Raw genomic sequence first — 18004 nt, forward strand, 5'->3', positions numbered from 1 at the left:
AGAAGTTGCTCAACTTTTTTATAACATTTCCCATTAAAATTTAACATTACAAAGTCAGGAGCTTGCCTTACTATCTTGTAGTATTCTTGGAACTGTAGCAACCAAGAAAAGCTCTCCAAAGGAAGGCAAGCACTGGTGCACAAGCATAACTTCAAGTATGGCTTTAACAGGCCATGATAATTGTAGTTATATAATAATGAAGTGATAGAGAATCCCAAAACTTAATGGCAGTGCAACTTTTGTCTTTTTTTAAATTCCAAATCTAGGTTCCTGTGCTGAATCAGAAGCTAGTGGAAATGTTTATTTTAAAAACTTTTGCTGTCCTTGTCCTTTTTTGGCTTGATAAAAGAGATCATCCTTTGATAGGGTTGTTTGTAGAGTTCATCTTTTGGGAGGAATTATGTAGTTTTGAATGTGAGTAATAAGTTTGTGTGGTTGAAGGGTTTATTTGCCTGTTGAGTGCTGGCAGAAGTGAAAGTGCGCTCTCATTTCTTTTGAGATGACTGAGGCTTGGTGCATAAAACTCAAGTCAAAGTGGATGACCCAGAAGCCCAAGTTGGCTTCTGTTGAATAGGCTCCAAAGGTGCTGAAGTAGTAATGTCGTAGTTTGAGAGCCATCTATCCCTTAGAAACAGTCAAAACTAAAATTTGCTTGGAGTTTTCAGTACTGCTTAACTAAACAAATTGATAGTCAGCTTTGAGTGTTTGATGGAGAGAGGCAAGTTAACAATTAATTACTAAGTTTTATTGATCTTTAGGCTCAACCTTGTCTCCTTTCACAGTTAGACAAAAAGCCACATATGCCTAGCAGAAGATGAGGAATACCTTTTCCCAGCTAAAAGTAGAAAAAATGGTGTTTCATTAATTGAAACAGTATTTTGTATTTAATTATGCCCGTAGGAAATAAGTAAGTGGCTTTAATTTATGTTTTAGGAGTAACTATAGCCTCTTAATTTTTTCTCCAAATACTCAGTCTGTAAAATGTATTGTAATTATGTGGTGTTTGCAGTTTTGCTTCACTTACCTTCCTCATTACATTGGTCTTGATGCTAATGAGCTGGTTTGGTCACCATTTAGTCAATATTCTGGCTTCTTAAACTATGGAGGAAAGATCTTGCTTTTCTGAACTTAGTTTTTTTTATTCTTCATAAATCTTTATTTATTCATTGGTGAGTAGTCCATATGCAGTAAAATTAGTTGCTATCCATAAAGTTCTGCAAAATGGAATTCCATTTCACCATATATTACCATCCTAGTACCTTCCCCCTTCTGGCAATTACTGTATTTTTGTGAACTCCAGTTTGAAGGAGGGTAGCCCTGTTTTTCTGCCATCACTTATTAAAAAAAAAACCAACAAAAGCACTGTGTATACCCTGTTCATTGACTTTGTCTCAGTGCAAACCTCTTGTCTAAAAAACACCAAAAAAGTAAGTGGCTGCTCCCTTCTCGTATGTACAGCTGGAATATTAAATCTCTTTTGTGGCTAACATAATTATGATTACTGAAATTAACTCTTGCACTGTAATTTTTTTTCTTTAGATAAAAGACTTATATTAATTATGGTTATAATTTACTGAGCTTTTTAGTCTTCTGGCTGCTTCCTTCCTGGTTAACACGCCGCGTACATCCTGTCTGCTGTATCTAGAAGAATCATAACAGCTGTTATAGAGGGGTCAGGGAGTGGAAGCAGAGGTAAAATGGAGTTGTGATTAGAGAAAGTCCTTTCTAAAAAAAAAATAATTCTCTCTTATGCTTAGCCTTTTGTTGAGGTTGTTGTGGAATGCTTGGGAAAATAAAAATCTGAGTATTCATCTTAATTCTTCTGGTTTTGTTGTCATCAGAAGAAAAGTAGCTAGATGGTAATTCAATTATCAAAGTGATTTTTAGAGATTAAGTATAAATTCTGACTACTTAGTCATCAGAGTGTTTTTTGACATTTAATAGGTTTTGAGACGCGCTCTGTGTTTCTTATGAAATGAATGTGTAACTTTTGTATTTTTCAGAAGAAATCGGTTCATTTAGAGGATCCATACAATGATGAACAACGTGAGCGACATGAAGTAGAAATGCTTGCCAAGAAGTTTGAGGCAAAATATGTGAGTTACTGCACTTTATTAAAAAATACAAATATTAAATAGTGATAGCAGATAATGGTGGGGTTTTTTTCCTAAATAAGGTTGCTAACGTAGTGTCAAATGACTTCTGTACATTTCAGCGATGACTGTCTCACAGTATTTCATTTAAGTACCTTGAAGCTGCCACAAGCTTATCAGACAAGTCTGCTAAATAGATTTGTCTATAGATGTTATAGCTTGTGAAGCTATTCTTGGAAAAGAATAATCTTGGTAATAGATGCAGGTCAATATTCATGCTCTACACTGTGCTGGAGGAAAAAATTTTTATGTAATGCTGTTGAGCATTATTGAACAGGTCTTCTCTTTGGGCGAAGTACTGATGAATTTTGATGTCTTGACTAGGTTGGAATGTTTCCATAGGAAGTTATTTGTTAAATAGTGAATCATTGCTCGATGAATGTCTGGTAGCTGCCAGCTGCCTAAAGATACTCTACTGGCTCTGGAAAGTGTAGTGTGAGTGACTTGAATAACACTAGCTAGCCACATAAAGGGCCTTTCACTAGTAAATGAAGGTAGAAATCAGAAAATGTTGACAAAAACCACACCCAAACAGGTCTTTAAGAATTCATATGGGTAGGGTTGGGTGATTAAGTCTGAGCTGGCAATCAGAGCTCATCATCATGCTGAGGCATGTTGATATTCTGGATTACGAATAGAACACCTCAATAATAAAGAAGGGAAACAAGAGCAGTCATTTGTATCTTTTGCTATTAATATACATATTAAAGTCTTTTTTTGTCTGACTTACTTGGATTTTTTTTTCTGGCAAAGGCAGATTTTTCTAAGTGCTCAGTCTATATAGTCTGTAGAAGTAATTACTACTTCAAGGCGTGTTAGCTGTGATACATAACAAAAACAACTCTTAAACTGAAAAGAATCATTCTCATCTTTTGGAGAGGTTGAGAGAATCCAAACTGAATTGAGAAGGCTGTTCCAAAATGCTGTTTGCTTTTAATTTGAATTATAAATAATTTCTTGAATGTGAGAGAAAAATGTTTTGGTCACACTTTTTTAGAAAACTCATTTCTTCTATTCAAGTGTTAAGGATTTTATAAAGTCTGAAACAAGTTGCTTAACTACAGTTGATGAAAGTCAATGGAAGTATGTAAAGCAATATATGTAGGAGGGAGTGGTAGTGGAAGTAATCTAATTTTACATATATGTTTATGCATCAATCAAAGCTGAACCTGTACATTTATGGACAAAACATGTTATTAGACTTAAGAAAACCACAGTTCAGTGTTCAGTAGTCACAGAAGGGGGTGAGATGCTTTTAACCATTAGAAAGCAGTAGGTAACAAAAAATTACAATTTTCAGCAGTTTAAATTTGTTGTGCACTTGCATCTTCATTACTACTTGCACTTCTGATTCTTTGCCTTTTGTTCCTTCCAACCCCATGTAAGGGAATGTCCTCTATATAGAGAACCGCTTACTAGGTTAGAACCCCTAAGCATGAAGGGTGATGAGGGATTAAGATTCCTTGTGTTAGAAACTCCGTCCTTTCTCTTCCAATGTAAGAACCATCTGTCTCTACTTGCCATCCATACTCAGAGGAATTGCATCTCTGAGCGCTGACCCAGTACAATTGCTCACGTTCTGACAGCATCCAGCCATCTTCTGCCTCTTGTGGTGAGACATTCACCGCATAGCTTCAAGTGGAGCAGGGATCCCATGTGGGGGATACCCATTCTCCTCAAGTGAATGACCAGCTGCAGGATACTCTTCTTAGCTGGAGTTACACTGTAACACTCCTTAACAGTGCTTTACTGTAAATGTAATCAGTAGTTGTATGAGAAAAAAATAAAGGGCTTTTTTTTTTCAGGTTTGCAGGAAGTGCAGTATCCTCCTTTAGTTAGGTATTACTTATCTAAGATACCTGTTTAAAATGGAGTCAGACATTGGTTTTAATCATAACGTGTGACTGTTCTTCTGGAAAATCTGATGCATGGAAAACAGTCTGCCTTGAAGACTTTTTACTTCTTTTCAGATAAATTGCTGTACTCATAACTAAATCATAACTTGCACATACTAAGGAAAGCCAATGAAAAAGTGTATTTTTGTAAAACAAAATGCATAACGCACCATTTGTTTACCTGACTATTCAGAACTCTCCTGTAATTGCTGCACATCCTAAACATCAGCATGAAAAATCTGCTCTGAAGGGTTCCCATTTTCATTGTTTTGATTGCTGTCATTCACTAGATAAAATCAAACACTGTTGTGAACACATGTTACTGAACCTTGGAGAGTATTGTACATATGTAAGAGCTCTTCCTGGATCAAAAGAAAGATCCATCTAATTGATGGTAGCATAGTCTCTGACACTAGTGGAATCTCATACTTGAAAGTATAATAGAGCAAGTGTTCATTGATATTACTTCACTGTGCCTGTCTGGCAGTCTGTGTTGTATCTTAATTTCTCTCAAAGCCAAAGGTCACATGTTTAATCTTTTTAAAGCTTTCTGCCAGAAATCTACCAGATCATGACTGTATTTCTGTGTTCCACAGCACTGGAGTATCATGGTGACACTCACATAAAAACATGCTGTGTTTAAACCTGATGAGTTCTTGTAGTGCTCCATAGTTTCTGTATTGTAAGAAACAGAGAAACACTTCCAGTTCTTCTGCACATAGCATGTGAAATCAATGTTGTCATTTAAATCCAGCCCTTTAGTTCTCCAGCTGTAGTGTCTTAACATTGTTATTGTATGGAAGTGGTGTTTTTCATCTTTAAACATCCTTGTTGGCTTACTGTTCTCTTTTTTGTTCTAATTGCTTTTTTTTAAAGGAAAGGATATTAATGATATGATGCCCTGATATTTCAGTGTTATAATGATGACTTATGGTTTGGTTCTCTGTTCCTTTTTTTTTCTATAAGTCCCAATTCATTTTTTTGATCATTCTTGATTAAGCAAATGTCTGAACTGTGCCTTAAAACTCCAGTGGTTCCTGAGCAGCTTAACAAATTTGCAGCATGCTGGTTTGGTTTTGGTTTGGTTTTTTTTTTTGCTTAGGTTGTACTTTATGTGGATTACCTCGCCCTCTTGATGCTGAATTTAACTGCCTATTTATCATACTAAATTCAGAGCAACTGTAAGGTCTTTAGTGATTCTTCAGTTGTTTTCTTTTTCTTTTACTTTCCTCAGTAAATTGTCATCTTAGACCCCTGTCCTTCCCCAACTCTTTACCTCCTCTGTTGCTTCTAAAGATTAATGAATGCATATTCTGTAATAATTTTGCTGATCACTCTTTGCCGAAATGAGATACCTATTCTTACCTTTTCTTTCCTAGCTGTAGATCAGACATCAGTTTAAGTGGACCTTCCTTATCTCATGACAGTTTCTTGTTTTTAAAGATGTTTGGAGCATTTTTAAAGCATTTGAAATACTTTCTTCTACCAGCATTTCTTCCTGCTCTGTATATTCGTATGTCTGCTCATTCTGTTATTTATAGCTTTTATTAATTTATCCACCATAAACACCAGATTTACTGTTCTATAGATTCTTCTCTTCAAGATTCTTCAGGTACAGGCATTTTATTTGCCACCTACCTTCTAGTCCTGTTGGGCAAAGGTTGTTTAAATGCAAGGTTTAACAACACAGTTAATATCTTAAAGTCCTCTTTGGCTTTTCTGAGTGCTTGCATGAGTAGTATTTGCAGCTTCAGAAACTAGGCACCTTAATTTGCTCTAGTATTGTGACTGCTTATGTTCTGGGACAAAAAGGTTGGAGGAAAGCTGCAGTCATAAAACTTCCCCGAAGTGCATGGTGGATGCTGACACAGATAATCCCTTCATTCTTCTGCTGCACTCTTGCGTCCTTAACATCTTGATCATAGGAAATCTCAACACAGTTCCTTAAACAGAACTGGATAGAGCCAGGCCTGAAGGAAAATCTCTTAATTATACACACAGTGGTTCAGATATTTGCGTATGTCTGAACATAGGTAGTATTTTAAGAATGCTTTTGTTCATTCAGCTATTTTAAGACTTTTTTTTTGTCATTGCTACTTTTGTTCTAGATCTGGTTTTCTTACTATCAGACAGTCAGAATGTATTGGAAATTTTAAAAATTTTTATTGCCCTTTTATTATACTGAAATCATACAATCATAGGATAACCATTGCTTCAAAAATATTTTAGAGTTGCAAGGATGTTGATGGTTACTAGCAAGATAAATGTAGTACAGAGATGTATTGCATTACACATTAGTGAGTTCAGCACACGTGAGGTATGGTTTATGAAGCATTCTTAGCCTGCTGGTGGCACCTGAGTCAGAATCATGAATTATATCAGCTTTTGCACCGGAGTTTAATCAGAATTCTTAAGTGCTGCCTTTTTCTGACTTACTTTTTCTTCTCTCATCCATCTCATGCAAATTTTCTTTTTTTTTAAAAAAAGTGCGGCATGTTTTGGAACTGTGCAGTCATTCAGATGTTTTTCCAGATGAGTGATTGTAGGAGATGATAGGAATACTTAGCTTGGAATGTGGCTTGGAAATGTGAATTAAAAGCTGAACTTACTTTTGGGGTTTCTCTCCTAGGACTATTGCATTTGTTAATTTAAGTATATGTGAGAGATTCCTGTTTGCTTGCAAGAGCACATGCTTTACTTTGTCACAGACTTGCATGTTCTCAAAGTGTTATTAAAATGGAGGTGTTGAGATGCTTACAGCACTCATAAAGGTGCAGGGGTGAAACTGCCTTTGGACAGTGGCTGCATTCTCATAGTAACCAGTGGACTGTGGTATTTGGGTGTCACAGCTAGAAAGACTGACTTGCTCAGAGCTGTAGGGTGCAGGCAGAGAAGTTTCAGAAGCAAGTCTTGAATTCATGGAAGTTACCATTTTAATGAAGGCAGTGCTTTTTTGAGAATTTTATATTTTAAGACTTTTATTGATGATTTTGACAATATATGTGAGCTAGAAAACTAGGCCTTATATCCTAAGAAGATTTTTGTGTGACCTTAAGTTTAGACTTCCTGAATATTTGAGCTAGCTGTGAGTCTTTGCTTGACTTAACAATGAAATTTCCACATGAAAAGAATACTGGCAGATTGAAATTAATTTTACTATCTCCTGGAGATAAGTTAATCCATTCATAGTTTGTGATGCAGCTTCTGGTTTTAATACTCAAGTAAGATTTTATTTTAAAACTCACCTTTTTATGTGCTATAGAGAATTAATCCATCTTGTGTAGGGAAACACTTTCATGCACTCTAGGCTCTCGTTATTTTCTCTTGTAATGACACTGTAACATACTGAGAAACTTAACACTTTCTAAATTATCCCAACCCTTCTATCATTAGCAGTCCAGTCACTATGTACAATATACATAGGGCAGGAAGACATCTCTAAATAGGAAACGTGAGGATGATCTTGGTCTTGCAGAAAAAGGTAGCTAGTGACTGCCTTTCAGGGATGATTCTGGTGAGGCACGTTTGCCAGAATGCATCTGTAAGCAAGTTTTCATTAGCCATCTAGACCATCTGCAAGGAAGCATTCAAGAAAGCAAAACTGCTAATTCATTGAATGCCTGTTCCACCAATGCCTTATGCTTTGTAGGCTTTAGTACGTTGCTTCCATGTTTCCTAAGTGATATAACACCTGCTTTGTCTTCAGGGTGGCAAGCCCCACAAACATCGGAAAGATCGCCTGCAGGATCTGATCGACATTGGCTACGGCTACGACGAGACAGACCCTTTCATTGATAATTCTGAAGCGGTAAGTAAGCTTCACCCCAGCAGCAAGAAAGCATGAGGCAGTGCTTTATCTTTTCAATACAGAACAAAGGTAAGGGAAAATACTGATGGAAATGCAAAGGGCATACTACTTTGGGAGACCAAAGAATTACTGTATGTGTAGTCTTACTCAAGATATTATGCACCAAAGAATTAAGAAAGCTATTCCTACATCAAATAATTTTCTGGCTTTCAAAATGAAAATATTTTTATTTGTGTGCTTCATTTACTGTTGACTGAAATGACACTGGCTCGGTTTAGTTTCTTGTACTAGCTCTCTGGATTATTAGTGGGTTACTGGCATTAGATTTCCTGCTTTAGATCAGGAAGCTGTTCTCTTAAAAACCAGTAAAAATAGGATGGTTATTCTAAACATTGAATATGTCAGAAAAATTTGAGACAAAACAGGTTAAACAGCAGGATATTACTGCTTACTTTGTCTGAATACTTTTTAGAAATGAAAACATATCTTGAAGTAAAAGAAAAAGGTATTAGTTTGGTGCGGGCAGTGTCAGGGATATCAGAAGGTTTATAAGAGGGCATTTGAAGATATCTTGGAGGTGATATGTGAAATTACAAAAATGAGAAAAAAGCCTGGGGAAAAAAGTGGATTATCTAAAAGCTCAGAAACCTCCTATAATTCTTCCTTATTAAATGTCAGAAAGAAGCATGTATACAGTTTGGTCAAGTAAAAAAAAAAAGCCAAAAGTAAGAGCTGTCACTTGCCAGCCTTCAGTTTCCTCCAGTGCTGAGTGACACTGGACAAAACAGCAGATCACTGCTGTGAGAAGGAGTGGGCTAGAATTGAGTAGGAGAGGAAAGATTATGAAAAGGAGTTGAGAGAAAAGAGTAAGAAAAGCACATAAGTGCATTGCTTAGCATACATCATGTCAAGCCTTTATTTAAATTCTAAAACTTTACAGTAGAGAGCTGTAAACTGAGCTGTGAAGTTTCTAGCATCTGTAGATGTTGCAATGAGTAATCCTATGACCTGTGTGAGGTGCGCAGAAAATGTCTGCAGAGCTGATACCTTTTTCAGCAGAAGTTGAGCAGTAAACCACAGTGCATAGCAGGCTGAGCTTACCTGTGTGCATTGGTAGTTTTTGCAGCAGGTCTGAAGTTGTGTGGAGAGAGAGCTTGCTGTAAGGTGCTTATTGTAACTTACGTTAGTAATTTTTCATTGTCTAGAAACTTGAACCTGCCAATATTAAATTGTTCTATCATTATCCCACAACTTCTGGTTGTACTGCTGGAACAATATTGGGGTCCAAGCCTTCAAATGTCTTTTCCAAAGGTCAGATTCTGGTCTCCAGCTTGGTAGGAACAGATGTGCTTCATTTCTGCTGAGAAACCTCTTGAGCCTATAGGTTTATCTGGTTTCTCACTGTTGCTTAGTTCATCATCTTTGCTTTTAAAATTTTATGGTACCCAACCCAAGTTCTAGCTAGGTTTTCCGGGATTTACTGTGACCTATCATGGATCTGATAGGAGGTTTGGAACACTGGCAGTACTCATAGTACAGGTCTCTGTCAAAGCATGAGTCTGGTGTATTATTACTTAGCATACTGTGCCTCCTTCCAGCACTGGTGGTGCTACCAGCAGCAGATCTGGTAGATTTGCAGGAGCATTTATTCTGTCTCTTGCCAGAGTCCTTGCAAAATGTACAAAAGACAGTCGTTGGAGGACCAGATGATTGCATCGTGTGCTAGCTGTGGAAGCTGTTGGGGAGAAATGGTGTATTCTCTAAAGATTGCTCTCCTCAACAGATCATTACGCCTCGTGTCTGCATTACAAGTATGGACTAGTGAGAGACCATCTTTGTTTTGCTTTTGTCCCCGTTTTTATATAGAAAAGAAGAAAAAAATATAGTGGGCCAGCTGCAGTCCATGTTGTTGTTGCAGAGCTTAAGGGTATTGTAATGTAGGAGTTGAAGTTCAACAAAACTTCTAATTCCATCATTTTGCCTTGGATACAAGAGAAGCATTCAGAAAGAATCTACGTGTCTGGCTTGCTCATTTTCTGTATGGCCAGCTGTGAAATTGCTGTGTACCCTGAGATGTGTTAGAGCTAGGCCCTGGACTACTTCTTAGAAGACACACTTTCTTACACATAAAAAGCTACAATATCCTGGGCATGAACACTTGAAAAGTGAATATGAGTGCCTCTTAGTTGCTCCAGGATTAGCTTGTCTCTATCCCAGAAAAAAAAAAAAAAGCAACTTGAATTCCTCAAAAAAAAAATTATTCAGAATTTTAGTCCTTTTTCTTGTCACAGTTGTGAAAGAAATACTGAGCTCTTTGGCACTGAAACAGATTCATTCCATAGTTAGAGATACTTTCCTCTTAAAAACAGTTTTTGAGGTAAATGCATTTGCAGGCAAGCAGGAAATCTATGTGAGCAGCTATTCTTGAGTTGAGCATTTTGACTGTAGTCAGTGGATTGTGATAATTCCAGTAAAAAAAGTAAATCACAACTGGCTTACTATTGTTTCTAACTGCTCTATAGGGGTTAGCCTGATGGCAAGTCCTAATCTTCTCTTATCTTAATGGACCTATACAAAATGTCTATAACCTGCAAAGAAAGCTGCCCCTCCTCAGTGTTTCCACTGCTTTGATGTTGAGAATAGGTTTTGCTGTAGTGTAAGCTGCCCAGAACTACATTCTTTGTGGAGTGGAATTCCTGTAGAATTTTTCACCCACTCTATTTTTCCTGCACACACATGCATGTCCAGCCAGATCAGGCTGATTACTTGCTCTTGTGGTGACCTCTGATTATTTGGTTGGTTGAATACTTTCCTGGCAATGTAAGCTTTAAATAGGTAGAGACTGCAGTGCTTTCTGAGCTTTCTGTTATGCAATGCAGAAGAGAGAATTTAAAGTTATACATGGTGTTAATGAAAATGTATGCTGTTTTCTCCTACTTGAAGGTAACAAGGCTTGGATATCCAAACCAAAGACTTCCCCCATTTCAAGTAGAAAAAGAACTGTTGACCTACAAATCTATAAGCAATGTATTTTGTAGCAGTGATACTAGATAGCCATACTGGCAGGAATTGAAGCTAAATGTGAATGCCAAGAGCAGTGGGAAGCAGGCAGTTCAGTTCTTCAGACACCCAGGCCCCTGTGTAAATATTTGACCTAGTCTGTTATATTCATAGTTCCATAGTAGCCTTCTAAACACTGATGTAAAAAGTTCTGTGCTGGTCACTAGAGAAAACCAGCGAATCAATGATGGAAAGTTTGTCCAAAACAGGTACTTCAGCTAAAAGGAAGATCTTACTTTTTCTTTAGCTACATCTTGCCTCAAGAGCTCAGATCATCTTTAAAGAAAACCTTTCAAAGATTTTCTGTTGGTTTTAGTAATTCTAGACACATTATTAAAAGCATTGTTCTGTTTCTATCTGGGTTCCCTAGAATACTTTCCATAATTTAAGGGCTTGGTCTCTGCAAAAATTCTGTGTCATGAAACACAGTTTTCACGTTTCCAGGATAAATTTGTCCTCATCTTGTATTCTCCAAACTTAAAAAGGTATGATAGATTTAATAACCTCTTCTCTCCTACCCTGGCCTGCCCCTAAAACCTGAAGCTGATGGGTTATCAGCAAGGTTATCTTGGACAAAACTCTTGAATATCTGAGTAACTTTTTCCCAGCAAGAATAGTATCTCTTCAGGGAATGGCAGCTCAGTGTGTTAATGGAAATTTTTACCATTTTTATGAGGTTCTGGGCCAGATGTAGTTTCAGGCCAACTTGGTACTGTTCTCCCTTCTTCCTACTCTAAGGAGTTTGTTTTATGCTAACTATGGAAAGGAGTGTTGTTTTAAAAAGATCACTGTCTCTTAAAAAATCCTAACAAAACAACCAAGCTATCAAGCTGCAAATGTTAGAGGCATTTACAGTAAAACACTCCATAGGTTCCATTACTAAAAATACTTTCATCTTGTATGGAGAGAAGTTGAGCACTGTGTCATTTTTCATCTGGAAAAGGCTGCCTTTGTAGACCTCAGTCACAAACCTCATCCACACTGAATACACGAGGGTGCATTAAAGCTTCTGTTTTTAAGAGGTTCACTTGCCAACTGTTTCATTGGCTCTGGATTGGTGTGTTTATATTAGTACTGTCTTCCTTGTTCATTGTCACTTTGCCCAGGCTTGGAAGTCGTGTGTTTGGGGAATAGTGCTCACTTAGCCGAGTGCACGGTGTCACCTTTAATAACGCGTCGTGCACGCTTCCCGCGCGTCTTCAGGGGACGCCTGCCGGCTGGCCCCTGACATATCCTATGCATTCAAGTGAGTATAAGGACAAGTTTCAATTTGTAGATTCTTTGCTTTTTATCCTCCTCACCCCAAAATACATCTAGGTATTAAGTGGAGTATCAAACCAATAGACACAGATGCAAGAACTAAGCAGATACAAGAACCAAAATGGCTAGAGGAACAAAGGTAGTTGAATTTGCAGAACCTGTCTGATGTTTGTTAAAGCAATAGTAATGTTTTTGTGCTCCTTCTGCAAAAAGGCATGCCCTTCTTTAGGAAAGAATAAGAATAAACTGAAAATTCAGCACCTGCATAGGTTCTTGAGAACACTTGAGACTTGTATCTGGCCTGTGTAGTACCACTCTTTAAATATGTGGGAGAAGGAAATAATAATGATTGTAGCAGCATCCTGTATTTTGCTAGATTTAATATTTCAAAGAGCACAAAATCACTTTTCAAAGTAATCTGGCATACTAGAGGGGTAGACCATGGCCTAGGATCAGCTATTTTTGAGTAGATGAATTTGTTTAAGCAGTACAATGAACCTAAGTGTTTCCCAAACGCAAACAATATGATTACTAATGTAATACAAAGGGAGGTTTATAACAGGTCTTTCATAGGAGCATTTGCTTTAAGTGTCATATATGGAAAATCTGCTCTTCATGTTAAATGAGGGGAAAAGGAAAGTATAACTTTTTTTCCTGCAGAATCTTCTAGTAGTTCTGTAACATTAAACCTGGAGAGATTAAGTAATATGTTACATAATTATTTAACACTGAACTAGATTTTCATTGTAGGTCAGGTCAGAGCTCAAGCTCTGAAATAATTGAGTTGTGCAGATAAAAGTGGTCACATGGCTGGTCATACATTTTGTAACTTCAGCTGAAATGTTTGCAAGGTGAGAAGAAAGTAATCTCTGTGAAGGTCACTTGAGCTAATAGCGTAGCTCTGGTGGCTGATGGAAAGGTGTAAAAGGTGTTGGTTGAGATGGGAACAAAACAGGACAATAGATGTGTATTGGTACTTCTCTCAAGGTGCTCAGGTAGGCTGATGGATTATGATATCTTGACTACTGAACTAATATACTCCTGTGAGACTACTCTGGGCCAGGTATTACATCTTTTATAACCTCTTACGCTTTTTTTCTTTTCTGTCAGTGTTGTTTTCCCCAGGGTTAAAAGAAAAACAAACCAACCTACCAACTTACCTGTGCATTTTGGAAGAGAAACCTTCTTTATAACAGGAAAGCTCTTTGTGCTTGCTGTTTAATGTCTCCTTGGATTAGCAAAGCAACGCATTATTTTCCCTTAACCTTGTTCAAGATTCCCTTGTAGGTTCTATTATACTGTCGTTTTTGGAAAGATAGTTATGTAGTTTTTTGCAAACTTAGCCTTAAAGGATGGCAAAGCCAAAGAGTACATTTTGGTTCTTTGATCTCTATGCTTCTTCAAGATGCAATCAACTCTGTATGTTTGAAGTATCTGAAGTGTGTAGGTATTCATTTCACTGAAGGAACTGTATTTGACATCATTTCAGTAGCTTGGCCTTTATTCAGTGGGCTACTGATGATCAATATCAACTAAACAGTTCCTTCCACCCCAAGCTGGTTAGACCTACCTCAAAAGTAAACTAAGCAAGGTACAAAAATGATCTCAGCTTATCTTTTAGCTAAGATAACAACAAATAATAAGCTACATTTGTAAGACCATTTGGACATGTTTGCACCAAATCTCATTTCCAAGACTTAGTACAGAAGTGTTTAAAAACTTTTTCACATGTGTATGTTTTGGAGGTTATTGTCTGGAAGGGAAGTGAATGAGGAGAAGCATCACAGCAGAATATCTTGAGGCTTGTGGTCAAAATACCTGGACTCGAGAGTAGACAATATTAGTATAAGAGACTGCTGTAGGTCTGGATTTCAGGACTAAATTGGTATAATCCATAAAAATTCACTGTTCTTGGTATAGCGATGAAGTTGAAACCAGATAACTTATTTTTAAAAAAAAACTCAATTCTTTCACACCAAAACACTTAATTTGATTAATGGCACTAAAAGTGTAGTAATGTAGCTCAAGGACTATAGCTTAAAATAAATTACATATGAACCTGCTTTTTAGATGGTCAGACAATCTATCAGTCTTTTGTTATCTGCAGGATGATTCCATAATCAGTCGTAGGACAGACCTGTATTCACAGGAGTCAGTCAAGTCCCGTCTCTTTGTAGGTCTGAGATTTTTTGATTCTCACCCTTGAAATGTGTAAGGAAGAGCAGAACACTGTAAAGGGCTCTAAACTTATTTTTGTTCACAAGATAAACTGTGTGATTTCATACACAGAAAAACTAGTTTACAGCAAAGGTCTTAGAAACAATTCATAAGATTTAGGATTTGCAAGAGCCATGTTCCCTTTAACTGAGAGTTCTGGAAGCACTTCAAAATGAAGCCTAATCTCTGTTACTAATACCTTATACAAACATACTCATTTTCTGTTTAGTTAGGGCACTAGAAAATAGTAAGCTTAGCTCAAAGGGGGGTGTACACTAGCTACACTGTGGTCTGCAGGCCCCTGTGTCTAAAATAAAACATTGAGTTAAAAATTATGCTTTGTTCAGTAGGTTCAGGGTAAAAACACATTTTGGTAAAGAAAAATAGTCGTACTCAAGGGTTAAGAGGAACTGAATATCAGAAAGGTCTTTGAAGGTCTGACTAAATTCATGGTCCTTAACAGAAGCTGTTGAAACCTCAACTGCTTAGTTCTCCATCCACATCTTGCTGATCTTACTTGCCTGTTGACTATTATGGAATACATTCACTCTGTATATTAAATGAATTCTGCCTTTCTTGTTGCCTTGTTTCAGTGGGTCTGTGCCACACAGCGTGTTGATCGTTCAGATAATTCGCTGTGATTCATGATTTCCCATTTGTGGACTGTCTTTAATCCTTACTTGTGTGTTACCCAGGACTTCCTGTTCTGCTCTGCATCTCAGTTTTTACTGTGTTGGCTTTTGTTTCCTATGATAATGGTCCCAGCTTTGACTGTGTGCTTTTTCCTTCTAACTTGGCAACCAGTGTGTTCTTCAGTTTTGATCTTTTTCTGCCCCACCCTTGCCAATTTGGTTCACACCCTGTCAGCTCAAATGGGAAATGTCTGCTGTGTCTATTAAGCACTGTGGATAATAATTTCTTTTCTCTACTTTTATTTTCCTTGCACCTAATGAAGCTGCTTCTGAGAGCTGTGGAAAAAGCATGAGTTTTCTCTGAAATTCCTACACAACCTCCACTCTCAGGTTTTCTCTGCATTGTCCTCCTGGTCTTTTAAGATGAATGACAAGTCCACTGTTAAGTCACTTCACTTTCATTTTGTTCCATTAATAGATTTCTCTCACTTTCTTGTGCTAGATTTCAAATCATCTTAGGGTACTTTGTAAATGCTGTCACCACTTTTCCCATTTTGTCTTTCTGTACTGCTTGTTAAGTTCCAGGAAGATAAAAGGTGATGAGTCAGGGAAGTTTCTAACGACTTATTCAGATTAAATCCTTGGGTAGGACTCAGTTCAGGCTCTTTTTCCAGCTTCCTTGTTGAAGTACATATTTACTCTTTTACTTTCCTAAATAACTCTTCCTCCTGTCTAAAACTCTTTGGTAGCCCAGACTTTTCAGTTCTTAAACCTATTTATCTTCAGTATATTTTACATGGCATGGAGGTTGTTGGTTGCATGTAATAATAGAGTTAATATTGTCATCCACTATACTGATTATTGACCACTTTTTTAAGTCTTTGGATTTCAATATTTTTGAGATTCAGCTTTATAATTCTAACTTGGAAATTTCTTCATAAATACTAAGTACTTTTCAAAATAAACTATTGATAGTTTGAAACATTTTGTGGTTTTAAAATTGTCTGAACTAAGTGAGAATGTTTGCCTTCAAATGAAAAGAGTCCTATCCTATTGTGATGTTTAAGAGGCAATGTTGTATTAAACATCTAAAATTGGAAATAAGGTAACAGATAGTGTGGTGAAATTTGTTGTGTCTGGGATAGCATTTTTAACAAAAGAAGATTTCAGAGAACTTTTAAAAAGAAGTAGGGCTTTGAGCAGGGCACTGTGATGAGTTGCCTTGAGAAAGCAGTAGTTTTAATGTTGTAATGCTGCCTTTTTGTTAAAAAAGAGCATTGTGTTGAAAGGATACTCTGTGTTATTAATATTCTCTGCTTCAACCAGTTAATTTTCCATAAAATTGCTCTCCTGTTTCTATTCTAGCAAGCTGTGCTGTGATTTGGTGTATATATTTTTATGTATAGGGACTGGTGAATGAAATACATGTTTAGTTTATTAAGAAATGCTGATAAGTTCATCTTCCTTTTCCTGCCCAGTATGATGAATTGGTTCCTGCATCCCTAACAACCAAATATGGAGGGTTTTATATCAACACTGGTACACTGCAGTTTCGCCAGGCATCTGAATCAGAGGATGAAGACTTTGCAGAAGACAAAAAGCATAGGCCACCTAAAGTGAGTGATTTTAATTAAGGCTTTTATACAGAAATAAAAGCTAGGTGGACATTTGAAATATTTGATACCCTTAGAATGGCTCAGATGAAGAGTCCAAAAGCAGAATGGTGTATGGTACTGTTTTATTGCATTTTCTGGTTTGTGGCTCATGTACTGGCATTCAGTAACTAACTCAGGAAGTCTGCAGGCTGTCCAGTCTTGTAAGATTAAGCATCTGTTTAGGCATCCTAACAAGCTGTGTCCACTCATCTTGAACTCACAGATGATTCTGCAATTTTGTAAGAATTTTATTATACAAGATGAGACCTTAAATTTGTCAATACCGCTCTTAATGGTTTTGCACAAAGCTTGCATGATTTGAAATTGTTCCTAATATTGAGAATTTTAAAGCAAATTTAACTATATTTAACCATTAAACCATATTTTGAACCAAAATACCTGTTAAAATAAACTCAGTTAATAAGAATAGCTATATTAAAATTATATACACAGTCTTTCCAAACAGCATGCTGTTCTATAAACTTTGACAAGTTACAGTTAATGCAAACATAATTTCAATATGACATTTACAAGTTGCATGCTATTTCTGAGAACTTAGTGCTTCCTGGTGTCCTTTCCTGCTCTATAACACTTAGTTTTAGGGTTCTTGTACTGACTCTCACTGGGATGCAGGTAGCATTCTTTCTAGCAGCCTGTATGATGCTATGGTTTTGATTTGTGACTAAAACGGTGTTGATGACTACACCAGAATTTTTCCTGTTGCTGCCTAATGCTTGCACAGTCTGAAGGCTTTCTGTTTCCCTGCCCTGCATCCGAAGATAATCTAAGGATGGGCAAGGGAGGGGGTGGCAGGTGGTCTGTATTGACCAGCAAAGATGTTTCATAGTGGGCAGCTTCATAGTCCATAGCAATGGAACATTGGTAGCAGAAGAAGGTGCAGGAATTCCATCTTCCAAGGTAGCCATTGGCCATACTGGCTGGGCAGCAGTCTGCATGTACCTTAGAGTATTTCTCTTACTGAAAACTCTAAATTTCATAACTGTTTAAAAATGATTAATGGTTAACACTTGTCAGTAACTGCAACTGCCGCTAGGAATGCATCGTACCGTTTGCCTTTACACACATTGAAGTGTTTGTCCTGGCTCTGAATTGGAAAGTGTAAAGAAAACTCAATGTTTCTTGCTGTAGAAGTCTTTTAGGGTGGAAGAATCATTGTCCTTTATTTAATATCTTTTCTAGATAGCAAAGTTGAAAGAAAGTGAAGATCGTGGAATGAAGAAACGCAAGCGAAAAGATGAAGGGACAGAAAAGGAGAAGAAGCCTCGGAAAATGAAAGTTCCTAAGCAGTTGGGGTAGGTTTCTT

At 37.1% G+C, this 18004-nt stretch overlaps 1 protein-coding gene across 1 annotated transcript in view; it reads left to right on the top strand.

Annotated features, from left to right (window-relative positions):
- Positions 1 to 18004, top strand: part of UBN2 (ubinuclein 2) — a 51964-nt gene that overhangs the window by 2507 nt on the left and 31453 nt on the right. The window contains exons 2-5 of the mRNA XM_038152960.1: positions 2004 to 2096; positions 7755 to 7856; positions 16504 to 16641; positions 17881 to 17993. Coding sequence (XP_038008888.1) covers positions 2004 to 2096; positions 7755 to 7856; positions 16504 to 16641; positions 17881 to 17993 — 446 coding nt within the window. The remainder of the gene's footprint in view (positions 1 to 2003; positions 2097 to 7754; positions 7857 to 16503; positions 16642 to 17880; positions 17994 to 18004) is intronic.

The sequence above is a fragment of the Motacilla alba genome, chromosome 1A, assembly GCF_015832195.1.
Source record: "Motacilla alba alba isolate MOTALB_02 chromosome 1A, Motacilla_alba_V1.0_pri, whole genome shotgun sequence".
Lineage (NCBI taxonomy): Eukaryota > Metazoa > Chordata > Aves > Passeriformes > Motacillidae > Motacilla > Motacilla alba.